This window comes from Anas platyrhynchos, chromosome Z (genome assembly GCF_047663525.1).
Source record: "Anas platyrhynchos isolate ZD024472 breed Pekin duck chromosome Z, IASCAAS_PekinDuck_T2T, whole genome shotgun sequence".
Taxonomy (NCBI): domain Eukaryota; kingdom Metazoa; phylum Chordata; class Aves; order Anseriformes; family Anatidae; genus Anas; species Anas platyrhynchos.
In genome coordinates, this window is record NC_092621.1 from 78,482,310 (window position 1) to 78,510,036 (window position 27,727).

General features: G+C 43.3%; 1 protein-coding gene across 1 annotated transcript; it reads left to right on the forward strand.

Moving 5' to 3' along the window:
* Nucleotides 1–16,725, forward strand: LOC101791256 (V-type proton ATPase subunit S1-like protein). Its single transcript, XM_005010741.6, has 7 exons — nt 1–1,472; nt 7,709–7,749; nt 8,410–8,471; nt 9,947–10,188; nt 13,149–13,199; nt 14,232–14,475; nt 15,984–16,725. The coding sequence occupies exons 1-7, from the start codon at nt 1,393–1,395 to the stop codon at nt 16,284–16,286; spliced, it is 1,023 nt and encodes a 340-aa protein (XP_005010798.4). The 5' UTR covers nt 1–1,392; the 3' UTR covers nt 16,287–16,725.
* Nucleotides 16,726–27,727: the final 11,002 nt, after the last annotated feature.

The window sequence follows — 27,727 nt, forward strand, 5'->3', positions numbered from 1 at the left end:
TCCATCTCATTTTTCAAGCTGGGATTCTCACATAAGTATCCGGGTTCATCCTTAAATTGGATAGAAGCAGCACCACTGAAGGACAAGCTGTTGAGAGATTTTTAAGATTAATGAATACTCTCTGTATCACTGAAAGAGAAATTAAGATGGTAAATCCTTTTGAATAGTTACGGTGCTAAAGCTCCTATCTTAATCTTGTATCTGGAATGCAATAGCCAGGAGCTTGTGATCAGTGAAGTAGGTCTTACTTGGTGATCACGCCGGCTGGTAGCTGGCACTAGATGCCAAACAAGACATGAATGTGTGCAGGGAAAGGGCTTGTGTGTGCACAGATAAGTGTACACACGTGTACACGTGCTGCTGGCATGGGGAGGTCATGACTAACTCATTTCAGCTTTTCTCTGTAGACACTCTGAGTTTCAGCTGCCATTAGTGAGCAACGTGTGGAGCAACCACGTAGGCCATAGGGTTTGAGGAATCATTTTTTGTTCCTTACCCTCTTCTTAGCCAGCACAGGTAAGTCAGAAGTCCATTTTGAAGAGGCTGACTAGGACAGAGGGTCTAGGACAGAGGTACCCACACCTCCAACCCACGTATCCTTGCCAGGGCGACCTGAAGCAGCACCCAGAACCAACCTGCCGTGCTCCTACTGCTTCCTGTGGACCCTGGCACCTAACCTGGCAATCCCAAAATTGAGGCACTGAAATTCTGTGGACACTGAACAACTGTGGTCCTGCATCACGTTATCTGTAAGCATAAAAACAACTGAGCCAGAAATCTGAACATGCACAAACTGAGTCAAAGCTGAGGAAAGGAAATCGGTTCTGAGAGTTTAACTGCTGAGCCATGTATGTCTGCTTTTGTATCTGTGAAATGGGGATACTACGCTATAATAAAGGTATTACAGGACTTCTTTAATATACATGTAATCCTTTTTCAGCTTATCATGCAGGCTGGGAAATTTCAGAGCTGTTTGGAAACACAGCCTTCACCTTTCTTTAGGGCTAGGTTTGATTAACAGGTAACAAACGCTCTCCAGTACAAACGCTCTTACAGTACAGTGTAATTTCAGAGTTTGGAGAGACCACCTGTTTTTGCTTTCCTGGAGCAGACACGCCACATCCTGATACAATTTCCCCCCAGACTACCAACCCTCCTTGCACAGGGATGTGGAACGTGCCCGCGGTTGGCACCGGCAGCCGGCGTGAATAAATCCGAGCACACCAAGACTTTCTCCCGTGGGTACCAGTGCAGCGATGGAGTGGCAGATGCTGCCTGCCATTGGTTGCATCTGCAGTCCATCATGCAGCCAGGGCGTGCGGGGCTGCCCTGCTCCCCCCCGAGCCCAGAGGAGCAGATGTGCTTGGTGTGGAGGCACCGGCTCTCATCCCCATGGAAAGAAACGCGGCGGTCAGCTTCTTGCTGCTCCTCCTATGTGGCGGGCTCTCGGTGTCTGTGGTGGCGGATGGCAGGTGAGTGCTGGTCTATTAGCTGTGCTGGTGAAGTTGAGTGCGTGTGTTAAGCACTGTCATTTATTTGCGTTGTGTGGGAGCAGATTTGTCTGCAGTTCAGACTGTTTGGAAGGGCATGGTTTTAATTTTCCTTCCAGGTTTGGAAACACATGGGACTAATACAGAATTTATTCTGGAGCCTATGCTGCATAAAAATGTGACTCTAAAACAATTTTATATACAGCAGTAAAAATGGTTTAAAAAATGATGTTTTCTGAGCATCTGTGTTACATTACATTTTAATGATTCTCTCACTCTGACTTTCCCTGGTCTACATAAGAACAGAGTTATAAATAAAGTAACAGCAAAGGTGTGAAAAGTACTCCAAGAAACATAGGTGCTAAAATATTCTACTTGTGTAGAATGGGTATTCAAATTGTGAATTTAAAATCGCAAAAAAAAAAAAATAATCTTAAAATTATGAAATTACTAGAGATTTGCACTCATCATTGTTTTTTAATGACATTTCTTTCTTTAGTGAAATATAAATAGGAAGCCTGAATCAGAGCAAGAGCAAGAGGATTTTCTAAAGGCAAGCACTGTAAAAGTGAAAATAGTCTAAACTGTATTAGTAGAATGATGCTCCAAAGTCACTAATAACACAAGGATCAAATATGCTGATGAAGATCACAGCTGGCAATAAAATCTGTGCATTTAAGGCAAGAAGGACATGTGGTGATTTGCTTAAGCTTGTATTACGAGAGATGGTAGTCAGTGACCAATAAGTGCTGCAATATGTTTTCATTTAAATAGATTACTTGGCACTCTCCTCTGCCAGTTTGCAGATTTGTTAGTGCCTTATAATAACTTTTGCACTTTTCTGCAATCAGATGAAGATTTGAGTGAAACAGAGCAATGAAACATTTCATGAACTTTATTCTAATAAAAAATAAGAAATGCAGTTGTGATCCTGATGCCATTGAACTGAATGGGAATTTAGCCTTTGCATTCAGTAGAGGTGAGATCATACCTGTAAACTGCTAGAATTTCTGTGAGCTCAATTTCGTTATTTACATTAAAAACAAATGAGTGTCTTGTCAGTTCTGATTCTGTTCAGACATAGATCAAACCACAATACACAGTACGTTATAAAATAATTATGCAAATCTGTCTGACTGCATCCCATCAGAGATGAGGATACCAAAATTAGAATACTTAAATTCTATAAAGAGACACAAGCCTTGTAGATGTTTATTAATGATATAACTTTAAAAGACACATTTTAAATTCAATAACATTTTTTGTTAAGAACATTTCTTAGGAGGAACTAGATTTTTCCCTGAATCTGATCTCTCAGACTTGCATTTCTAGTTTAATGACTTCAGAGAAATTACTTATCACCAATGTCCCTACAATGTTCCATTGTTCTCCAACTAAATACTTCATAAATTATTGAAACTAGCTCAGCAGTCAGTGAGGTAGTCTGCAGCTGGACAGTATTAATATTGGACAGTATCAATATTGGACAGTGATATTTCTGGAGTAAATACTATGATAGAGTACGTTTTACCATCTGATGCACTTTGTGGGAGCAGCAATATGAAGAGTAAAAGGCGGCTATGAATCTGTCTTCCCTCAAACCATTTAACTGATGGCATGAAAACTACCTATATGGCTTGCACACTTGGTTACAGGTGAGTGTTAGCTGTATTCAGTTGGCTCTCTTCAGTGGTCAAAAGACTACATTTCAAGGGCTGGAGTCTATATGAACTTTTTCAGATAAACAAATTAGACTTTGTTATCTTATGTAGATGGATAATGTTATCTGATAAAAGGGAATTTACACTTCTTTATACTTATAATCTTGTTTAATTGGGTTTTACATAGTGATTAGTCATCCCAGTGCTTTGTATTAGGGCTAAGCCAATTTCATATGGGTTCCTGACATACTTGGAATGGTAAATTCAACATACAGCATGCATGTCTGAGTGGATCTGGACTAGTTACCTGCGAACTGGTAAGGAAATATTTCAGTCATCAAAGCATACACTATGAATGTGGCTGAAGTTGAAGTTGCTATAGTGTAGAGTGGCCAAAAAATATTGCACATTTAAAAGTCTACCCTATATTTGGGTTTGCTAAAAATGATTTTCTCTTACTGATTTGCAGCCACTCTTTGCTGATAGTTTTGCAGGCAGTGGAGAAGAGAGCTCTAGCTAGGGCTAGCTAGTGCTAGTGTCCTGTCTCCCATTAACGTAGTTAACATTTCTATGTATACCAGGGAATACATATTTTTGTTGTATCATTATTTTCCATTTATCTATTTATTTATTTATTTCAATGCTTTTATCCTATGAAGCATGCTTCATCAGAGGGCAAAAGTGCCTAGCTACCAGAGGTCACCTGTCAGTTCCCCAGCTCGCCTTTGGTTGGAAATGCTGCTTATTTGACAGCAGGGTGGTTATTGAAGGCCACCCATTCTGTCACAGATGACACGCTTCTGTGACACCTCAGGGATATAAGTGTCAAAGGCAGTTGATGGACCTGATAAAATCAACATCAGCGTGTGGCTGTTCAGAGACAAGGAGGTAATTCTTCCCTTGTGCCACTGATACACTGCCTGTGCCATAGTGGTTGGGCTGTACCAGGGCAAACAAACTCTTTAAGCATTGACTTGATGGCTAACTCCTTTCTCTAAGGGCGTTTCATGTGGTAAGGAGGCAGCTGGCATTGCTGATAACTGGGGTAATAAACAGGAGTACTTCTGCCTAAACTAGTGCCTCCTAGGTGGAGGTTCTTCACTTGTATGCTTCTGCAGGCCTCCCAGATGTGTGCCATGTGGCTGACAGTATTTGTCATACCGTGGTACTTAGCAGTGGTTCCTGGGTCACTGTCTCCACTGCATTCCTCATAAAAGCATGAATATTTCATTAGCTGTGCACATTCATCTATATTTGAGTAGCTTCATGCTGAGATAAGAAAAACGTGGCATTTGTTGAGGAGCATCATGGCTGTGCATTGCTGTGGTGTACTGCATGTGAAGTAAAGGAGTCAAACTGTATTGTCACAGGCTCCTCACCTGAGCCTCATGGTCTGTGTGGAGTGTTTGTAACTGTTCTGTTCAGAGTATAACCCCACAAAGGTTTTTGCAATTATTATACCTTATATATTCATTGCATGCTCTCCCAAAGGCTTGAAGTTGCTTATCAATTAGTATTCCTCAAGGTGAACCTATTCAGCACAACCACGGTGTTAGCATCATCCCAGATGGGAGCTAAGTAGCATTCATTTTTTTAATCGACAATCAAAAACCAAAATCAACCCTTCCTCTTTCCAGAGTGACAGAAGAACCTTTCAAGTCAAATAACAAAGTGAACTGAATTATGCAATTTCACCTGTCTCCTCTCATCGTAGTGTGTTAAGTCTGCATGCCTCAGCATGGCAATTTCCAAACCGAAATAATGGGCCTTGAGCTTTTACCTAAGCATGTGCAGGAAAGATAACTGTATAACTAAGGATAATTAAATATATATAGATATAACTAAATATAACTTAAGTTTTTATAACAAAATAATTCACATTAATTCCTTTTTGTTGTGCCTCATTTTTATAGCTATTGTCAAGAAAAAATGCCCAGATGAGCTGCTGCCTTCTCTGTCCTGAAGGCACAACCTGTCATGACAGACTAGAAAAGAAAATTATGATGGGGTCAAATAGCAAAGACCATGTTCCTAATCACTAAGGAACTTAAGAGAGAGCTTTGCCTGGGCAAGAGAACAAAATCTGGTCTGTTGTAGTCATCTCTTGTGACAGCCAGCTCTCCATGGCAGAAGTCTGCTGCGTGTTCTGATGGCGGCATTCTGGTGGAGCTTGGGCTATAGCGAGCCTTAGGTAAGAAAAGGTGAGAAATGCCAGATCTTTGTGCATCTCAGTGGGATCCTGCTGCAGTTACAGTTTCCAGATTTGCTCTGGGGTTATACTCCTCGTTGCTCTGCTTGGGTGGGCACAGCACAAGGCCTCTGCTCCTGCTCCTTCCTTGTGAAGCAGTGGGTTAAAAAAAAAAAGGGCTCATGGCTAAGTCATGGGCAGGCAGATAAGGGAACTGTAGTGGATCCAACCAGCCCTTTTTTAGGTACCTGTCAAAATGGGAGTCATTCCCACCTACCTTTGAGGGCTGTGGGACCTGTGAGCTGCTGCAAGGCCTCAGCTGAGTGCCAAGCCCTGGCTCCAAGAGGGTGGTGAGGAGACCGGGGCACTTGGAAGTGCACAGCCTGCCTGAAGTCCCTGGGCTTTAAAACACTCTTGGCTGAGGGAGGACTTGGGCTCACTGTGTGTAATTAAAACTGCCAGGTTGATTTTAAACAGTGTCGTCTATATTGAACTTCCTTTCGAACGTGAGATCTTGTCAAGGTTCTTTCAGCTCAGATTAAAGTCACTGGTGTGGGGGCTGCGGAGCTTAGCTGTCTTTTCGTACTCTGTCACATTTTCTCTGGAGACTGTCTTCTGTTTTATTGCCTTGGTTGCTGAAGAGGCTGAGCAGCCTGCCTGGTGCTCTGGAGCCACACTGCTCGTCAGACCTGGTGTTTGGTGACAAAGTGACAAGCTGGGATATGGACTCCATTCGCTTTTGTCTCTCTTGCCTTGTGGGTTTGAGGAGCTTGCAGGGGCCCATGGCAGATCTATTCGTGGCAGCACAGAATGTGCCTGTGAACAGATGTTCTCCCTGGAGAGGTGCTGCTCAGAAGAAAGAGGCTCCTGCCTTTCTGAACCATGAGCACAAACAAGATACTGTGTGAGGAATCTGGGCTTTGCTGAAATTGGTAAAATTCCCATGGGTTTCAGGCAAGTCAGGTTCAGTGGGATCAAATTCCTGTACTGCCAGAGCTGCTTGGGCATGACAGCAAGCAGGGCAGGCTTTGAGGCTGCTCTACGTTTCTCTTCTGGTGGCAATGTGATGCTCTCACACCTGCCTGCCATTAGGGATGCTGTGGTGGCAATTAGGTTGGTGTTGCTCCCGCTTGAAGTCCTCCCATATTCTGGTCTTTGCACGCATCATTTCAAGTATTTTACTTCTGTAGTGGGCTTGAAAGCTGGTAAGAAAGCAAGAAAAGAACACAGAAGCACATTCCCATGTGAAGTGGCTGTGAGGAAAGTCCTCTCCTCTTGCCTCTCTGCCATCCCTCGTGGCCTGGAGGTGCTGCATGCAGGGGGAGGCCAGCGCATGCAAAGCTCCTTCAGGAATATACTGGGCTGTGAGTGTGGGAGGGCTGCTGGCCAGTGTGCCCGCCTGCTGGGGATGGTGGTGGTGGGTGTGGGAGTGGACATGCTGCATCAGACAGGCAGATCAATCCACTGTAAAGAGCTGCAGGTCCTCAGGAAGCTGCTGTGGTGTGGAGGGGGCAGGAGGGGTTGTGAAGGTGCTACCTGTGACTCAAAAAGTGGAGCCTGGTCCTAATGGAGAGCCCCCCTTGGTGATGGGAGTAAATTTGCTGGACTTGATTCTCCAGTTTGGGAAAGCAGATCTTACTTACATCAGCTTAAGATGTCTTTCTGAACTATACCAAAGAAAGAAAATCAAAGGCTGTAAATTTTGTGAGCCTGATAATTGTCACCTGATACGTGCCTCACTTGCTTCCTGCCTTGCAGTTGACTTCCGTGGGATTTGAGATTGTTTGGAGCCCTTCAGGAGCTGTCTTTAGACGTCCATATGTCCAGGCTCAAGGCATGCTAGCCTGATACATTTTTTCTGTCCTGGAGCAATTGGATGTGCTGTTCCTGATCCTGAGCAGGGCCTGGGGTGGGTGCAGTGTCATCCTGGTGCACCCTGCTTTTGGGCTGGAAGTGTTTCAGTCCCTCTCATCCAAAGCATCTGGAAGGCTGTTCTGCATCTACCAGACAGTGCCAGTAGGTAGGTGCTGCTGCCTGTGGTCTCTGGGAGCAGGCACAGCCCTCTGGTGGTTGTGGAAGTGTACAAGAGGAATCATGAAGCCTTCGGTTGGTACAGTGGGACATGGGAATGCCTGAGAGGAAAATCCACATCGGGAACCTCTGAAAATGAGGTATTTTTAGCCTGCGTATACTGTCTTCAGGATTGTTTTGCCCTGTTCCTGTGACATTAACCAGCCAGGGATCTGAGTTATATTTTGAGTGTTTTATTGATTGAACATTGATTGAGCAACAGGAGCTCTTATTAATAAACTTGCTGCAGACTTCAAATCCAGATTCTGTACAACAAATATTTTTCTCTTCTCTTCCAGTTCACGTGTGTTTTCAGACCAAGATACTCTGCAAAGTACTGGTAAGGCTTTCAGTGGGCTGAATACCGGGATACTGTCTCTGTTACTACAGTTTTTTCATTCCCAGCTTTTGCTTCTGTTGATATTTGTGACTGTGTTGTCAAATGTTTTGTCAAAGCATATCCATGTTTAACAGATAACCTTTAAGGGATTTGCCTGTTTGAAATAATCATGTACTGACTGAGTCTGAGACGTGGTGAAAATAGGGAAGGAAGAAGGATTCACTCATTTTTATTTATTTATTTATTTTTTTTTTGGTAAACAAATGAAAAAATTATATGTTTAAAGGATGGAGTGTCTGTGAAGTGATTTCTCACCTGCGAATCTTCACTCTCCTGGCAACCAGACAGTCCATGAGTTTATTTGTCAGAGGTTTCCATCTCTGTTCAGTGCAGGGAAAGAAATTCTCTGTAAAGATGGTAAGATATTCAATGAAAATAAGAGGGACCTTGTTATATGATAAAGGTAAACTAAACTAGAAGATGGATGTTTTGAAGGCAATATTTACATCAAGCCGAATATTTCCTAAAACAAAATCAGTTATTCTGAAAAACATGTTTTGTGCATGGCTGCTAACTATTTGCATCAGAACATGCAAAATTATGCTTGTATGAATGATTGAATGTTTTCTTTGTAGGCTCATAAAACACTTTCATCTGCAGGTCGACACTACGATGGTGGTGTGAAGCCAAAATTCATCGTAAATCAAGTAGCAGTTACACAGGTAATTACAGAAAGAACTGTATCTGTAATCTGTAAAGTATATATATATATCTTTGTCATAATATATTGCAATCTTTTAAATTTATATTATTGAATTTAATAATCTGTTATTTACAAGAAATAGGCCACAAAATTCTCTGAATCATTGTGGTACTGATTCATAACATGCACTACGATATATCTTCTGCTTTTCTGAGACATGAGGTAGGACTTCTACTGCCACCTCTCGTGCTGATTGGCACTGGGTTCAGGCACAGGGTCATGTTAAAAGAATCAAATCATACTGCCTGTATTTTGTGCAACTCCATTTGGCTGCAGTAGCCAGTATTTTGCTTATATTACTTGTTACTAAAAGAATATCTGAGTCAAAACTGGTGTTTGTTTAAACTGGGTGGGAGTTATTCCTGAGTCCAGCTTGTAGGTTTTGTTAAAAACTGAGGAAGAGGCTTCCCTGTCAAAAACCCTGCAGTTATACAGCCTAATGTAAATAGCTGGTTGATAAAATCTCTTTCATTCTTACCTTGCTTTCTGCTTCTTGCTGTGAGTACTTACTCATTTTAATTCCTAAAGCAGTCTTGTGCCATATGTAAGGTCAAGTATCAAAAGGGTCTTTCAGGGCCTAAGCTGGGAGACATGATTTGCTAGTCTTAACAACAAAAAAATACATCTCTCTTTAAGCTAAGACAAAGCTTTGGGGCTTAACTGTGTCCCTTCTGGAGCCTGATAAGATGGTGTTTATGACTGAAACACAGAATACCTCTCTTGTTCATATATGATTTGAATTTGCTCAATCATATAGCTTGCAAAACAGCCATGCAGATGTTACATGAATTATTATATTCAGCTAGGACCTATGTACAGCTGGCAAAGAGTTGGTGTCTGGAAATCTTAGTTTCAAATATGAAAATTACTCTTACCTTTTGAAATTACTTCTGAGCCCTAACTCACAGTCTCAAATTACACAGCCTCACAGCCAAATTGTCTTTCTTTGGCTCAAAATAAATAGTATTTTTTCTGATGTCCAGAGAGGACGTGGAACCTGTAGTTCCCAGGATTCAGTCTTATGAACTGCAGCTGGCCTACAGGGCGTTCTGCTGTGGTGAGCAGCTTGTGATTCTGTGCTTCTTGTGCTTCAACTTCTGATATTGGGCAGCTTTGTGTGTGCTGGGGTGAGATGGGAGCATGCCAAAAATATCCTTTTCCCCAATGATTCTGTGCTAGAGCAACTAGAAGAACAAATCTAACTTACATTGGCTCTCTGGGCGGTCATGCTGGAGCGCTGCATGGTGTGCTGCCAGTCCCAGGGTAGGAAGGGGTTTGCTAGAGACCTCCCTGCTTCCTCAGTTCAGTACTGCTGCAGCTGAAAAATTGCTCCAAAGGTGCTTTCCAAGTGCTGACCTTACTTATTGTGGTAGGATGGAGAGTAACTACTGAAATGCCCATCTTTTGATACTTTTTTTTTGTGTGGCCCATCAGGTTGTCAGCTACAACTTGAGCAGGAAAGAACAGCTAGAAAGAGCATCCTGGAGGCCGTTCACCCCCAGCCACTACAGCCCTCTCAACGTCACAGTTAACGGCACACCCTGCATTCTCTTCTGGGCCAAGAGGATCATGATTAAGTTTGAAAACCACACACAGCTGGATTTGACTGAGAAGACGTTTGGTGTCCATGCAACAGTGGATGTTGGGGATTCAAACTGCAGTGAAGACAATGCGATGTAAGATGCTAGTGAAACTAGTACCAGATAACAAGTCTGGTAAATAAATACTGAAGGAACAAGCCTTGTAATATCTGGTGTTGAGCCCTGGTACCTCAGGGGCAAGCTCCTTCCTACAGCGGCCTGACATTGCAGGCAGCATGGCAGCATGGGTTATATACTTTTGGACCCACGTATTTGGAGACAGAATTGGGTAGCCCCGGGTCCCATGGTATGATTTGTGAGTTGCTGAATCTGAAAGGTGAATTCACTAGAGTTTTATGTGTGACCTGAAGGGTCTCCAAAAAACCTGGAATCTGCATCCCAGTCTGTCACGCATTACTTCAGCACCAACTGTTCAATGCCTTGCTCCTGCCTAACGTGAGTGAGAATGTATGTTAAACCTGACTAGATCCCAAGTCCTCCAATCCCATGGCCATACTAGAAAGGCATGAAGGTTCTTTTTTTCTCCTTTGTAGTGTACCCTAAAAATTTTCTTCCTCCATGTGCTATACTGTTTGGCTCTACATCTTATACCAGGTTGCTGGTTCCATTCTGGTAGTCTAAAAATCAGGCAGTGAGCACCTAACTTGGCATTTGCTGAATTTTCTTCACAGTGTATAGTGCTCTGTTTTGGGCTTGTTGCTAAAACAGTGTTGACTTATATTTTGGTGGTTGCTGAATAATTTTCAGCCTTCTGTCCTTCATTTATGGAGCTCTGTCCTAACACACAAGCTTTCTCTCTTTGTATCCTCTCCTGTCCCACTGAAGTGGAGATGGGCAGTGGGTGAGAGTGGCTCTGTGGGGCTTAGCTGCTGGCTGTGGTCAACCCACCATAATGCTGTATGTTCTTGCTCGATGCAATGTGTTGGAAGATAGTTGGGAATTTGTAGAACACACCATATATTAAAAAAAGCTACAGGAAGAATCAGGAAACAGAACTTTACAGGATGCCCTTGGCATGCCTTCTATCCGTGTAAAAACTATGTCTGATGTTTGATCTCAAAATCTGTGACTCTGGAGTGATTTTATCTGTCACATCTGACCTTATCATTCTTTCTTTCATATTCTTTTAGTAGTCTCAAAATAGGGACACAGGTGCTAAAGGCAGGCAGGACCTTGATACTTTGTTTGAAGCTGAGGTTAGAATTGTTTTGCTTGTGTCAAGAGAAATACTGTGAGTACTGAGCCTTTCCTCCTCTGTTCTGCAGAGAGAGGAAAATGCTACACCTTCACAATGGTGATGCTTTCTTACATGTTCTATGCTTGGCTTATTTGGGATACCTAGAGAAAACATGAGTCTTAGTGACCTCAGCTCTTTGAATGTTAAACAGCACCAGTCCCAGTACTGTCCCCTGAGGAACACCACTTGTGCACTTGATCTGCACCTGAACATTGAGCCACTGACTGCAACTCCGTGTGACCATCCAGTCAATTCCTTATCCACCGTGTGGCCCACCTGTCAAATCCATGTTTAGAGACAAGGATATTATTGGGAGAGTGTCAAATGCTCTACAGAAGTCCAGATAGATGACATCAGCTGCTTTTCCCCCATCCCCCATTGCTGTAACCCCATCATAGCAGGCCACCAGGTTTGTCAGGCATGATGTCCCCGTAGCAAAGCCCTGTTGGCTGTTACCAGTCACCTCCTTATTTTCCTTGTGCCTTAGCATGGTTTCCAGGAGGGTCTGCTCCATGATCTTACTGGGCACAGAGGTGACTGGCTGACCTGTAGTTACCCTTGTCTCCTTCTCTCCTTTTTTTAAAAATAGGGGTTATATTTCTCCTTTTCCACTCAGTGAGAACTTCACTGGACTGCTGCGGCTTCTCAAATATGATGGATAGTGGCTTAGCAACTTAGGCAGTGGATTATCTGGCTGAGTGCTCACATGATGAATTGCCCTGTTTTTCTCACCCCAGAAAAGTCTCTTAAACTTCTCTCATCTCCAGCCTTCTTTGTTAAGACAATCCTCTGTTGTGGCTTTAGATTAGCTTCCAAGCTGCTTTATACTGTCTGATCAATGCAGAGTAGCTGGAGCCAGGACATGGCCCCAAATGCATATGCATTTGCCATGTAAATATAGTAAACCAGCCCACAGGATTTCTTTTCATTTATTTATTTGTTTATTTATTTTAAGCACCAAGTTATGGATCAGGCAGCTATGTGTTTTCCTGTGTCTAATCCTCATCTGTGGTATTGCTATCCTCAGTCCCTGATTTCCCTTTGTAATAAAACAAGGGATGGTCTAGATTCAGTGTATGGAATGTGCAGAAGATATCTACATGTTGTATGAAATCATACGTCTAGCTATTTTTTTTTTTTCTTCAGCATTAGGTCCAAAAAGTCTTTCAGAAGCTGCATGGTTTCACTGTGTTCCATCTACACAGTGCTGTGGTGCATTAACTCCTGAGATGGTTAAAGAGTTGTTGGAGAATGCATGTGGAGCTTCATGTCCTAATTTACAGCGAACCTGCTACTGCCTTTCACTTAAGTAAACTTAAGATGCCCATATTGGCTGTATGTAAGCTTTGTAGAGCTGCCTCACAGCCAGTGCATTTTTATTTCTCTATTGATGCACATATGAAGTTTGAACTCAAAAACCATACAGATTTGTTATGCTCTAGTATCTAAAAAGAGGAGGATTGTGTATAGCTCTTTTTAATGACATACACTGGTGATACACGATTAAGAGATTGTATTATAGATTAGCCTTGTTGACTTGAGAAGGAGCACAGAGATCAAATAAAACCAATTATCAACCAAGGTTGGAAACAGTGGGATGTATGTCAAAAATTGATCTTTCAGTTCTGTTGTTTCTGGATAGTCTAGGCCTCATTCAAAATTTTTTCTTTTTTTGGTACTGACTTTAAAGGTATACTGAGTAGAAGGTTTTATGTATGACTCAATCTTTTGTGCTATTTTTTCTCTTAAGACTTCTGAAGTTTTTATCTAGCCTGACATTACTTGCTTTTTGACCCAGGCTTTCTCTGAAGTTTGGAGACATTGGCAATCTAAAGGGACTTGTTATTAGGTAAGTTATGTGCTAAAGCAAAATGTTAGGTAATCACATGTCAGTAGCTATTGTCATGCAGTTGCTTGTGTAATTTTGGGGGGGAGAATTTATATAAGCAAAAATAACCTGGTAGAACTGTTGATTATATGGTATGTTGATCTAGTGGGAGGTGTTCCTGCCCAAGGTAGGGGGGTAGGAACTAGATTATCTTTCATGGTCCCTGTCAACTCAAACCTTTCTATGATTCTCTGGTATAACCAAGACACTTGCAGGCTGCCATTTGCTTGGCTATTCTGTTTTATTAAGGCATTTCTTCTTCTGTGTTGGATTTTCTACTCATGAGAAAAGTTCAGATCATCTCATTTGAGTAGAATCTTCCCATGTCTGAGATTTTTGCTAACTCTTGCTAGTTACTTAAACTTTTTTGGGGGAATTTTGTTGAAAAAGTTGATAGTATGGGCTGCACAGGCATGAGACTATGACCTAATTTAAGTATGCTTCTCAGTGATTGAAGAAAACAGTATTTCCTGATAAATAATTTTGTGTTATTATGTGGTTTATGTATTACCAAGACTGAAGCATAAGCCGAGTGTGTATTGGATATCACTATAGCCTTTAGTCTTCCACACCTCATCTGCTCATTCCAACTTAGTGTGTTATACTTAAAGTTTAGGCCACACAAGCATTTAGGGGTATGTATTGTAACCGACAGTGCTCTCTGTGATGCCAGCAGTCTGCTCTGGGACTGTGTGAAATTATAATACACAGAGACCAATAAATGTGCTGCAATGTAGGTAACAAAAGTGAAGTTTTTCATACAAACAGTTTAGTATACTTGGCATGAGCAACACATTTCACACTTTAAGCATTCAGGAGCAAATTCTCACTGACAACAATAAAACTTGCTCTGTGTACTCGTGGATTTTGGGTCATGTTGCAAAGTGATCACTGAAGTCTTGATGAAGTGTCTTCTAAGATTGACATGTGAACTTAATGGTGCCAACTCCTAGACTTTTGATCTTACTCATCTTTCTTCCCATACAATTTCAGATTCTTACTAACAACCAGCTATTACGAGCTGTCTGTTCAGAACTGGTTCAGCTTACACAGACTGCAGCTTCTTTACAACCACTCCGTACTGGCGACATTTAATGCAACAAGAATATATGCGCCGGCGAGTTACTCCTTCCACTGTGACCATGTGAGCAGCTTGCAGAGATATGATGCACTCCTGATACCCAGCTCTGCAAATGATGTTTCAAAGCTTTGGGAAGTCACTTTTATTGATTTCCAGGTAAGGTGGAATTAAGCCAAATGGATCCCATAGGTAGACTGATGGGAAATTTTGCAATTAAGTGCCTATGAGGTATAGTGACCTCCCATGTACAGTTTATGGGATCTCCATAGAACATCAAACAGAAATTGAATAGAAATGAAAATTTAAATTATTGTGGTTGTACTCCTGTCAAAGGAGCTGTAGGGCTATATAGATTTTCCATAGTTTCTTGCTGGGGTTTCTCTTTCATGAGGGAAGTGAATTTAACTGTCAACATTAGATGTCTCTGAGCTGGGCTCTTAAAACCTGACATCAACAGTAGCATCAGCCACCAAGTATGGGATTCATCTCACTCAGCTTTTGAAGACTGGGAATTTTAACCTTTTGCCCTGGTTACAGTCACCTCAGTCTGCCTCTAAAGCCAGTGGATAATTCCTCTGACTCATCTTAAGTCCTTATTTTAGGATGAGATTAATCATGATCTGAAAATGCCTGTATTTTGATATTTGGCAATAACTGAGCCCAAGATGACTGGGCTAGGATGTCTTGCTTTTAGACACCTAAGTTTTAGGGGATGGTTCCCTCCCCAGACTGTCTGATATCCCTGACTGAACTGTGTCCTTCTCTAGCTCACCCTTGTTATGCATGTTTCATTGCCCAGAGCTGACTATTTCACACCAGACTCTGAGGTCTGTGAAGAAGGATCTTTTGTAATATCCATAGACCCCAATTTATCTCCTTCAGGGGCAAGAAAATAAAAAAGCAAAAACTTAGGCTGGAAGAAAATCCTTTTAATAAAGGAAAAGCAAAATAAGTATGTAAGTAAATAAATGCAGAGACGTTGGACCTGTGTTGGTAAATAGCTGAAAAAGGTGACTGGGTGAGAAAGTTGACCCCCTTTTTCCCCCCAGGTGATAAATGCCTTTGGACCCATGTTAGCCAAGGAGACAATCTTTGAGTGTGAACTGGTGAACTTCATGTTAGGACTGAAGCCCCAAGTAAAACTTAGTGGTATTGGCTGTAGTTAAATGCAACTTCATGTAATTTTGTTGTTTCACTGCCATGTGCCACACACTCAAATTCGATGATAAAAATCTAATATTAGGGTAGGCAATTGAGCATACCTTGTTTGATGCATTGAAGTTGGTGCAGTTTGAAACAGAGAGGCTGGAGATTCTTAACAAATGATGCTGGAAATGCACAGTAAACTAGAAAGGTACGGTACCATACTTACAATTAAATGTGACTGGGCTATCAAGAGAGATCATAGAAGGTTTTGTTTAAAATAAAAACTGCAAATCCTTTGGGCAGCAGAGTGAGGGGGATTAGAATAACTGGCATTTTCTGGAAGACTGACCTGGATAAACTCGGAGCATTAACTCCAGCTAGCACAGCTCGATACAATTTTGTAACATGATGATATTAAATTAAAAGTTCTTACTGACACCAGAGCAAATTCATGAAATTGTTTGTAAGCACCACAGCAAATACTTTGTTTAACATGAGCTCTTCTGTTCCCTTTGTAGATTCAAGGCTTTAACATTCAAGAAGGACATTTTGCTTATGCAAAAGATTGTGCATCTTTTTTCTCTCCAGCAATACTTATGGGATTGGTTATGTCACTGATTCTGCTGCTGGTTCTTGCCTATGCTCTTCATATGTTGATCCACCTCAAATCTCTTGACAGGCACTATGAATGCAAAGCTTCTCCTGCCTATTTTGCACAAATGAAAGACAATGACATGGGGGATGAGAAAGAGCCACTGAGAAGCAGTGGAAATGAATCCTATGAACTTAGAAACCAACAGTTCTCTAAAATCTATATTTAGCAGTATGCATCTGTCTCAGTGAAACAATTAAAGTTTTTTTTTTTTTTTTTTGTGTTCTGTGTAGTTTTTGCAAATTTTTCACCAACTGATGAAGGGAAAATAAGTAGCAGATTGTCTGTCCAGTATCTATCTATTTTTTATTGTTAGCCATCTCCTTTGAAAGCAAGACAAGAGGAAAAAGCTTCCAATATGAGTAAGAGGTTTCATGTGATAGGAGTTTATTCCTGTAGTACAGAACCAAAACGCACACCTTTGCAGCCAGCTTACTGAGTCCTGAAGAGAAGAATCAGTAATGGATCTTTTGAAGTTAAATAAAATTACAAATAATTAATTAAAATTATCTTGTCTCATTCTTACACATGGTGAGATTTTTCTTCGTTTTATAATTGCTTCATCCACTCTGCTTTGTGTCCTGGCAAAATGACATCATTCATTTATTTTTCAGAATATGATTTCCTTTAATTTCCTTTAGATATTTCAAATTACATCCTTTGTAACAACTCTTTGTCCTCCTGAACTCCTCCTTTTTCGAAGTCTTCAGAGCCACATAGGCTATTACCCACTACACTAATGAAACAGCAATGCCTGTGGTACAGAAGCATTGTGATACTTTTCTGTAAGCTGGAGGCTTACCCTAAGGATCTGGTGGGAGAAGAGTAGACATCTGGTCAAAGGCTTACCCTTAACTTCCCTGCTCAATGCTATGCCAAAAGACGGATTACGAGCATTATGTCCTGTAATTCTAGGTTAATTTCTTTTCTATCAAATCCCCGTGGTATTTCTTGAAAATTTTATATGAATGGAGATACCTAGTGCTAAGCATGTTGGGCAGTGGAAGCTCCCCAAGAGTGGAAAGGATACTGTGACATCATTTTGATGATTCCCCCTGAGCACTGAAGATACTGTCTTACTGTGAATCCTTTCTTCTGTTAGAGTCAGAGTCTAGGAACTCCAAATTAGCCCGTCATTTAGCCCTGACTCCTAGCAAGGAAGAACCTAGCAATGTACTAACAGTAGTGCTTTCAGGGCACAAGTGGTACAAAATCCATCATGTTAGAAAACCTTTCGCCAAACCAGATTTAGCAAGCCTTTTCCAATTTTAAATAATAGAGCTAATTAATTGTTTGTGGTCTTTGTAAACTATACTGTAATGCTCGTTAAACACCTTGAGATATGTCCAGAGGCCTCCTATTTACTAGCACAGATGACATGCAGACTAGACGTGGAGTCTGAAGCAGTTTGTTGATTTAGGAAGGCACTTCAGAGGAAAAAAAAAAATCATCTTTGAACTGTAACCAGATGTAGGAGACAAGCTTCTGGGGACTTGGCAGGGCTGCCTGTGGCCAGTTACTGCCAAACATGATGTGTTTCATAAAGGCAACAAGCAAAAACATGAATGTCTGGGAAGCTGAACGAGAGTAAGATCTGGAGACACAAATAAAGGAACATGGCATTCTTCATGGGGTGCTGAAACGCTCCTCGGCTTGATCCCCCTTCCTCACACACACGGTGATGACAGATGTAGGTTGCTGGCAATGTTAACATGAGTTCAGGATGCCATTCCTAATCGGTGATGTCCCTCAGAGTGTGAAGAGCAGTGCTGTTGTGCCTGGGGTTTGCTTGCCTGTCAGGCAATAAAGAAATGACACTAATCAGTGGTAACCTGACTCCCAAAATTACCGTCATGTGCTGATGGGCAATACCCATCCTGCAGAGCTGCACATGGCTTTGGGCATGGCAGCACTCTGAGGCACAAGTGTGTTTGCTCACCCTGCAGAGCTCACTTAACCTTCTGGTAAGCATCTGGTAATGCTGCAGGAATAATTCTTATCTACTACGAGAAGATGATTACTGACCATCTTCTTGCATATTTTAAATAGGCAAGATTGGTACTGTTGCTGTAAGAGGTTTTTATGACCATGATAAAAGGAGCTTCCCTCTGATCATGTCCTCATCTCCTAAACCTCCTTCCCTAGCTATTGTCCTACTCACGTGATGTTCCTCTTGCCTTATTCTGGTTTTGAGGGTGAGACATTTTTTGTCAGTTTTATGCCCTGGAGTCACAGTGCTGCAAATCTCCAGCACATGCCAGTGTAGATTTTTGGTGCAGAATTAAAAGGGAAACCCCTTTTAATGTGTGTGTGTGTGTCCTTTCAGCTGTAATGCAACTGAACAAGAGAGATGAATTTATACCTGCTATTTGCAAAGCAAACTTCAAGAAGAAAAGAGAATACAGAGGAAAAAACAAAAGCAGGCAAAAAAAAAAAAAAAAAAAAAAATCTCTAATTCTCTCATCTTTTCCAAAGCCATGTCACAATTGGTATCATACCCAAAATGTCTGGGGTGGTGGAGCACAGTTAGTAGTCATCTTCTCTCCTTTGGGCCTTTTTATGCTGCAGGCTGACTTGGCAGTGAAAGATGACTGTTCTCTGCCAGGTATGCTCAGTATCATCAAATTTCCACTGGGTGCCAGTACCAGTCAGAAAGGATAACAAATACACCATTTGAGATAGACAGGAAATGTCTAGTCAGTTCAGTCATAGCACTGGAATTACAAAATGTATACTTGTAAAGAGTTAATTTTGTTCTAGTGGAAAAACAGCACTAGAAGAAAAAAAAAAATCACCGGCATAAAAGCAAGCACCCATGTTTGAAAAAGACAAAATGTGCATTTTTGCATTCCTGGTAAGCTGTTTTCCATGAACCAGATAAACAATCCTTATCAAATGCAGATTTTGGAACAACAGAGGCATTTTATTGCTCTGTTTCTGAAATAGAAAATTCAAGCTAAAATTAACTGTCTGCTACAAGCGGTGTTTGCACTAACAGGCTCATTAACAAAAGATAACCTTTTTTACACGGTCCACACTCTGCATAATTTGGCTGCCATGTCAGAACACAGCTGTCTTTTCAAGCGATATACCCTCATTCAAACAAAATCCTTATGTATCTTTTCAAAGCTGATTCTCTGTTTCAGACTGAGGGCCCCATCCACACTCACTCAAAGTCAGAAGGAAGAGCCTCATCACCTTTGGCTGAAGCATCCCTTTCACTGAAGGACAAATTTCATGGACTCTGCCGCTCTCGCTGTGGGATGGCAACAATGAATTGAAGAAATAAATGCATTTGTTTATCATATGTTTCAGCTGCCGTAAATTTTATAGTATTTTAAGGTATTGTATAGTATATCCCCCACACCCAATGTTAGGCAACTTCACACCTGCAGAAAACCAAGATTGCCATCAGTACATTAAGTACTGTTTGACCTGCAGTGGACTGTTGGATGCATCATTGGCATAGGACTTGTGCACCAGGAGTAAACAAAGCCAAGGTTGCTGTGAAGATGGAGATAAAACGAGGGCCCACTAGCTGGTAACACTGAATTCCAGCAAAACAGAAGAAATAGCCTTCTTTCTTTCCTGTAAGTATTTTAAATGGTGGCATTTCCTTCCTCTGCTTTAAATGTTAATTCTTACTGTAGCAACAGAGTGAGGCTTTTTGCTTCTTTTGCTTCTGGTATCAGTTAGGGGCTTGTGGGTTTCAGTCAGTACCTTTACACAGCAGTGAAGAATTTCCCCATTACGTTGATGTGAGAGTGAAGAAGGCAACAAATGCAAAAAGAAGCGTGAGCAAGTCTGTTGGCACGCCTACCTTTGGTCACAGGAAATGTGTCCTTGCACAAGTAGTAATAAAAAATGCAGTACTGGAAGAGCATTGCTACCAAAATGAGAAGAAATCACAAGTTGTTATTCATTTGGTGGTGGACAGAATGGACAAATCCTCTTCTACAGACAGATGCCATGAGTTATGCATCATGCTTTGCTGCCCAGCATCTCAGATTTGACAGCGTTTTTGGAAATGACCTTCAGGGTGAAAGTGTCAACTTTTTATTTGCTCTGAATACAATTCTTTTCCTTTGAAAAGAAAACCACATCACCTTGGGGTTTCAGCGTTTCCATTCAGATCTTTTGAGAGAGCTTTTCCTAGGGTATGGCAGTCAGCGCGTGGTCACACTGGGGATGCTGTTGCCAGGACATCTCCAGTCCTTCATCTGGGCAGCACAGTTCCAAGCAGAACTTCACCTCCTGCCTTTAGCTTTAAAATGAGCATGGCAAGTGGGTAAGAAAGGATGTTTCTGCCTAGTGATTCTGGTCATTCTGGTGTGAGGATGGGACGTGGTCAGCCCCAGATACCCTGAAACTCTGTACTCTCCCAGCACCCTGCCCTGGGACCCAGAGCCTGCCCATCCCCTCTGGTTGGCATTGCCATTTGTCCCTCCTCTTCCACCTCTCCCTGTAGTATGGTGGTTTTTGAGACAGCTTTTTTTGCCCCTGTGCCTGGTATTTCTGTCAGGTTTTTATTTATGCATTCATTTTTAACTGAGGACTTTAAAAAGGTTTCAGAAAAAGCATCACAGAAAGAAGGCTTGATTGGGAAAATGGCAGGCTGGTGCAGAGGAAATGATTGCCATTTCAGTCCTGAAAAGTTGTATCTAAACATGAATAATAAAGACTCATATTCTTAGCTGCAGCCGCTTATTTATGTGTGCAGAAGATAAAGTTGGCAAAAGAACAGTTCCCAAGCAGGAACTGCTTTATTTGGCAGGCTGGCAAAAATAAGACAATCATCTCTCTGTGCGTCGTCTCGTATGGGAGAATCCTTGCTCAGAATCATCCTGAGATCATTCTGCACCCAAAACCAGGACTCTGGGTTTGGGCGCACCCAAACCCCTGGACTCTACTGGTTGCTGTCTGCATGGTATCTTGTCTTAGTAAGCCAGGTAACAGAAAATTGGTCTTGGTTTCTCTCTGTGACTTCCATAGTTCAACAAACCCTCTGATGTTCGCATTTTTCAGGATTGGTCTGTTCTTCACCATTGCATGAATGCTTCTTAAAGTTTCCTCCATTTTCAGTAAGCCTTGAGAAAGGGCATTTAACTGTTGTCTGACAGATCTGAAGTCCAGTTCCAAGACTCCTAGTTCGTGCCTTGGTTTGCTTGCTGTAACATTGTTTGATGTAGCAGAACGAAGATCTAAAACCACTTTCAGAGCTGCACAAACTCTGTTAATAGACAGCCGTTTAATACGAACCGTGCTCATTGTAACAAACTCTTCATGAAAACTCAGGATTTGCCCCAGCTGAAGGAGCATGTCAAGAGCTACGACTTGCACGTAGCCCAGATGGTTGGGATGCCATGCCGTGTGGTCTTTGAAGCTTGGTTTGCTCACAGTGGTAGGGTCCAGAGAGGTGAACACGCACTGAAAAGCCAGTCTGGGGATCACCATCAAGTCAGCAGGTGCACCATCCAACAGCACCCTCTGTTCCTGTCCTGGGCCACTGCTGCTCCCTGTTCTCCTGTCTGTGCATGCCTGGAGCACCATTAAACACAGGTAAATCCTCATCATGGACGGCCTCTAAAATTAAAATCAACACAAAGCATCTTATTAGAGAAGAATTTGCATCCCTAGAGGAGGAGACTGAACAAAGCAACCTGCCTAGTGTCTCAAAATTCACAGTAACAGTATATGCTTCATTTGCTTTCCAATAAATACAGTTTTCCCTGTGTGTAGCATTTCCACAGGCAACAGTTGATACATTTACAGCTGCTTCTGGAATGGAAAGCAGCAGTAGAGAGAGACAGGAAAGCAGATATGTGAGTAATTGGCTTTTCCGGAAAGGTGGCTGTCAGCACAGGTTAAAGCTCTGCTGAAAACTCTATTTCTCCATGACAGTTGGTTGTTGGTTTCATGGGAACTTACAGCAAAAGCAAAAAAGTGGTGTTCATGTGGTAGCATTTTAGATAAAGGATTAACTTCATAGGAACAGCCTGTTTACATCAAGCCCTTTATGAGACAAGAAATCAGAAGAAAGTGCTAAACCTTGTATATGAATCTTTATGCTTTTATTCCTTCAAGATGATACCTTATCATTTGTCCAAAAAGGTTTTTTTTTTTTTTTTTTTTCTGAGTCAGTGGTGTACATTTGCTAGAGGTTCATACTGTTTTTGATGCCTAACAAAGGGTTTCAATTCCTGAAAATTTAGTAACAGCCTTCCTGAACATTTTGCATCTGCTTAATTATGTTTTTATTTATTTATGTATTTATTTATGTATTTATTTATTTATATATATATATTTTTATTTGTTCAGAAACATTCAATCCTGAACATATGTGGAAGGGGCAGCTGCTGCCTTATACTGAAACAGCACAGGGTGGCCGAGCTTCCATCAGGCTCCAGTGGGATGCTTGTGGTGTCAGCTCTGTGGTTTGGGGGCAGCTCTGGCTCCTAAAAATGAGCGTAGTCAGGTGCTGAGAAACCCATAGGAGGGATCATGGGGAGGGTCAGTGAGCACGCTGGCCAGTTCTGCTGCTCCACAAATGCCTGCAGAGAGGAGCAGGCTGCTTTCTGGCTGTAAAGAGCAGCTTCCCACAGCCTGAACCTCACCCAGCTCTTGTCCTTGGAGCTGCAGTGTTTTTATAAACCAGCAATGCATAGGTTTTTTGCTCCCAGTTGCAAACTTCCATCATAAAATATTAACCAAGGCTTTTCAAGGAACAGAAAAGCTTTGTGCAGTTATAACTGTACCTTCAAAAACATAAGAGTGCCCAAAATACTGCTGCCAAGGGTATGTCTTTGTGAGATACGAGTCACTGTCACATTTTACCTTAGACAGAAATATCAATCCAACAGCACAGCCACTTTTCAGAGCAAACTGTGATATGCAAAGATGACACAATTTCAGACCCTAGGGAGAGAAGACAGAAAAGAAGAATAAATGAAGATGGTGGAGAACCCATGTCTAAAAATGCAATGCAGAAGTCCTCCAGCCCAGACATGGGTTGCTCTGCAGGTCTCTCTGAAATGGTTAGAAATGCCCTGGTGTGTCACTGAACAAATCCGTCCTGGGCAGCTTCCTTCTGTCTTTTGTGGTACTGATGGAAATCCCGAAACTCATTTCCAAAGAGGCATACCCTTGGTGCTAATGTTCTTCTGTTTCAAATGTGCCTCCATTTCATTTGACTTCAGATGGCCTGGCTCCGTGCACTACATGAGAAGGAATTTTAAGTCCAGCTGTTCTGCTCATGTGTCAGCATGGTTGTTGCCTATAGTGCCGGCTGGGAATGTTTAGGAGTTGAAATTGTTGATATAAACACTTACACTAAAACTGTTGCCCTGCCAAAATCGCTCGAGACCCATAGTGAGACCTCTGTTCTCAGGGTATGCCATGCAGCTGCTTAAATTTTGCAAGAACTCCACAGTGAAAGGTAAAAAGTGAAAGAATTACACAAATAATCTTACCTTGGCATTGGGAGGATTAGTGGATCACCACTGTGGGGAAAGTGGTGGCAGTGTAAACAGCTCTGAAGGCAGATTTTTCATGTAGCTAAAATGATTGTGAAAAGTTCAGCTCTCCTGAACTTCTTCTGCTTAGTGAATTAAATATTACTCTGATAGGAATTTGTGTGGAATTAGCTGGAGGAGATGCTAAAGCTGTGTCTGAACACATAGTTGTCAGAATATGTTCTTTGGCCAACTGCTAGAAGAACATTTTTAGGCAATGTTATAATACATTTTTTTTTTCCGTGTGTGTTTTGCTTTATAAAGGAGTAAACACAAACGCTGGGGCTGAGGCTACTTAATGCAATGGAATTAGGTCTGCATTTGCAGCCTGGGACTTTGTGTTCACCCGGAGCACGACAGCCCCCTGGTGAGCACGTCTAACCATTGCAGCCCCGCGGTTGGAAGGCTTTTAGTGCACGTGAAGGAGCTGAAATAGCGTAGAGCCAGCAATATTTACTGTATGTTTCAGACCACCACTTGCTTGTATCGGCCATTTCATTTATCGACATATTACAGAAAAAAATAGTATAGCCTGTCGCTAAGCGACTTAGTTTTCCAGCTAAGCCTGTCCAGGCATGAGAGAGCACAGAGCTGCATCTGAGCAAGCTGTGAGAAAGGCATATAGGCAAGCACAGGCACCAGCAAGCTGTCCCAGGCAGGGGGAGTCCCTCGTCTCTTCAAGCCTCACTGATATCAGGACATAGCAAAGCATTTCTGCAAACTGAGCAAGTCAAGCCAGAGACTACTGCTATGCTGTTGGGTTAAACAGTGTCACTGAGACGTCACTTCGTGTGCCATGTATGCAAGAACTGGGCTCTCACTCATTTTTCTTTTCTGCTTCCAAACTAATGTTCATGAAAGTTTTGTGGTCCATTAAGGAGGCCTAATCCCCAAATTATTTTGGACTACTGAAGTCTTATTGCTCCCAGCACACACTACAAATAGGGAACTGGAAATTACGAAGGAAGATCGGGTGATGTTTCTGAGTTGGATTATGGAGAACAAATGCCCCTTCCTGGGCGCAGCACTGTCTGCACCCTGACATCTCCAGCACACAGCTGTGATCCAGGCTCATGCACTAGTGGTGGATCTCATGCAGCTGACCCCTGTCCCGTCCTTCCTGGCAGTGGTGTGTAGGCCTTGTCCTGCAGAGGGCCAGCTGGGGCTGGAGGTGTGCTGATCACCCATGCCTGGTGCGTGGCATCATGTGGCTGGAGAGCATCTGCAGCGCTGAAGAACAGACACCCATAAACCATCAAGGCATGCGTCTCTCCAAAATTCCCTTCTAAAGTGATGGTTGGACCTTAGCTTCAGCCTAGTGGTACCAACCTTGTTGCTTAGCACACTCTGGACCCCCAGCTCTGCCAGCAGGAGACATGAGGCTTGTGAAAGGCTCCTGCTGTGTGGGACCAGGTGGCACCTCCACTAATGGGCTTGCAGATGGTAGGATCTCCATGAGGAATTGGCTGAGTGTTTTTAGCCTGATATAAACCAGGACAAGCAAAATGTCACTGCCAGGTTGCAGCCAGGGCTGCTCCCTAAGGATTGGGTCGATGTCCCATCGCCCTTCAGTGAGGACAGAGGATCTGATGGCCTTGGGTTGGGCTGAAACTGGACCTTGGGATATGGGCAGGGGTGGAGGAGGCTGGTCTAAGATGTGAAGGCCTTTTAGTGCCCTTGGGAGCCCTGACAGCTCTCTCTTGCACTGCCATGCTGTTTTATGAAGAATTCCTACCCTTAGCCCGGGAGGAAAGAACATCTTCAATTCCCTGTTCTTATTAAAAACGCAGAAACATTAAGACTAATCTATACTTAAGCCTCATTAGCCCCTTTTAATTTCCCTGAGAGTCTCATGGTGCAAGGAAACTTCATTGCTTGAGATAAATATTATGGATGTACACATTCAGGTCACACATTTTATCTGACATCTTTGAATTGCCAAAAACTTAAATATAAGACTCACAAGAAATCACTGAGTTGTTAGTCCTAGTTCTGTAGGATCTGTCTTGTAAGAAAAAATATAGAAAAATCTGAATTTAATTCTAGAGGGTGAAGCTCAAATAAATTATATTGTTATTGACCCTCCACATCTAATGACCCGGAAAGGTGGCTTTAATTTTGTGTTTAAGTCTGTGAACAAAATGGCTTCATTAAGATCAGTTAGTTTGCATATATGTGCTAACAAAAAGACTTCACTGTAGGGGAGGAAAAAAAAATCCAGCTGAAAAATCAATCCCAAATTCAAGACTGTTAATTTATGGACTGCTTCTCTGACATTGGTTTATCTAAACTTCATCTAGATTTATTTGTCTGTACTTAGCTAGGGGCACTATTTGTTCTTCCTAACCAGCTTACAATACAGTATGTATTACTAGCAGAGTTTACACGAACTCATATGTTTGAGAGTTATAAAAAAATCTTAGTTTTCAAATTAAAAAAGTAATTCCAAAAGCTTTAATGTACTCAGGGTTAAGAGCTCTGCAAATTGGCAAAACTGCACTGCAGGTAGGCCATGGCCTGCTCTGGTGACTCCAAGTGGCGACGGCTACCCTGGCACTCTGGCTCTGTGACGGGTTAAGGTATATTTGTAATACTGCCATATTTATACAGTGCACTGTTGTATTGGGGTTATGTGGCAAAGTTTTTGTAGGGGGTTGCAGGGTCGGCCTCTGTGAAGCTGTGCGGCCCATGGAGAGCCCCCGCAGGAGCAGGCCCCGGGCCGGAGCTGCAGCCCGTGGAGAGGAGCCCCCGCAGGAGCAGGGGGTCTGGGGGGAGCTGCCCCCACCCGTGGGGGACCCATGCTGCGCAGTTTGCTCCTGGGGGATGGATGGACCCCGTGGGATGGAGCCGTGTGGGAGCAGTTCCTGAAGAGATGCTGCCTGTGGGCAGCCCCCGCAGGCTCAGTTTGGGAAGGATGGCATCCCGTGGGAGGGACCCCACGGGGAGCAGGGGCAGAGAGGGACCATGAAGGAGCAGCGAAGAAGTGTCAGGGACTGACTGCAGCCCCCAGTCCCCGTTCCCCTGCACTGATCAGGGGGAGGAGGTGGAAGAGGGTGGATGGGGCAAGGTGGTTTCAGTTTGCTTTTAGTTCTCACTGTGCTGGTCTGATAGTGATAGGCAATGAATTATGTTAATCTCCATATGCTAAGTCTGTTTTGCCTGTGACAGTAATGGCAGAGTGATCTCTCAGTCCTTATCTCAGACCAAGAGATTTTTCATTGTATTTTCTCCTTCTGGCCCTTTGAGGAAGTAGAGTGTGGGAGTGGCATGGTGGTGTTGAGCTACCTACTGGCATTAAACAACCACAGCTGTAAGGAATAATAGTAATAGCCATTTGCCGAGGCGATCGGCCCCGGGGCAGACGCGTTCTGCAGCGGAGCGGGGGATCGGGCCAGGCAGGGCTCTTTTTCCGGCATCGAGCCGACTTCAGGGAGCCGCCAGGAGCCGGCAGCCCTCGTGAGGGAGGCTGACGAGGCGAAGGCGGAGCCAGCAGCGTCAGCGGCGGGCTATTTAAACCGGGCGCCACCGCCATTTCACTGCCATTTGCCGAGGCGATCGGCTCCGGGGCAGACGCGTTCTGCAGCGGAGCGGGGGATCGGGCCAGGCAGGGCTCTTTTTCCGGCATCGAGCCGACTTCAGGGAGCCGCCAGGAGCCGGCAGCCCTCGTGAGGGAGGCTGACGAGGCGAAGGCGGAGCCAGCAGCGTCAGCGGCGGGCTATTTAAACCGGGCGCCACCGCCATTTCACTGCCATTTGCCGAGGCGATCGGCTCCGGGGCAGACGCGTTCTGCAGCGGAGCGGGGGATCGGGCCAGGCAGGGCTCTTTTTCCGGCATCGAGCCGACTTCAGGGAGCCGCCAGGAGCCGGCAGCCCTCGTGAGGGAGGCTGACGAGGCGAAGGCGGAGCCAGCAGCGCCCCTTGCCCGGCCGTTCAAAAGCAGCCCCTAGGGAGCGCGAGCGACCAGTAGCGCGGCGAACAGGACGGGCAAACAGGGCGTGGCGCGTCAGAAGGGAGTGGCGCGGCAGTTAGCGCGGCAGTGCAAGCAGGCAGGGCGAGCAGGAAGGGCGGAGAGCAACACCCTCCCACACGAGCACCTGTTA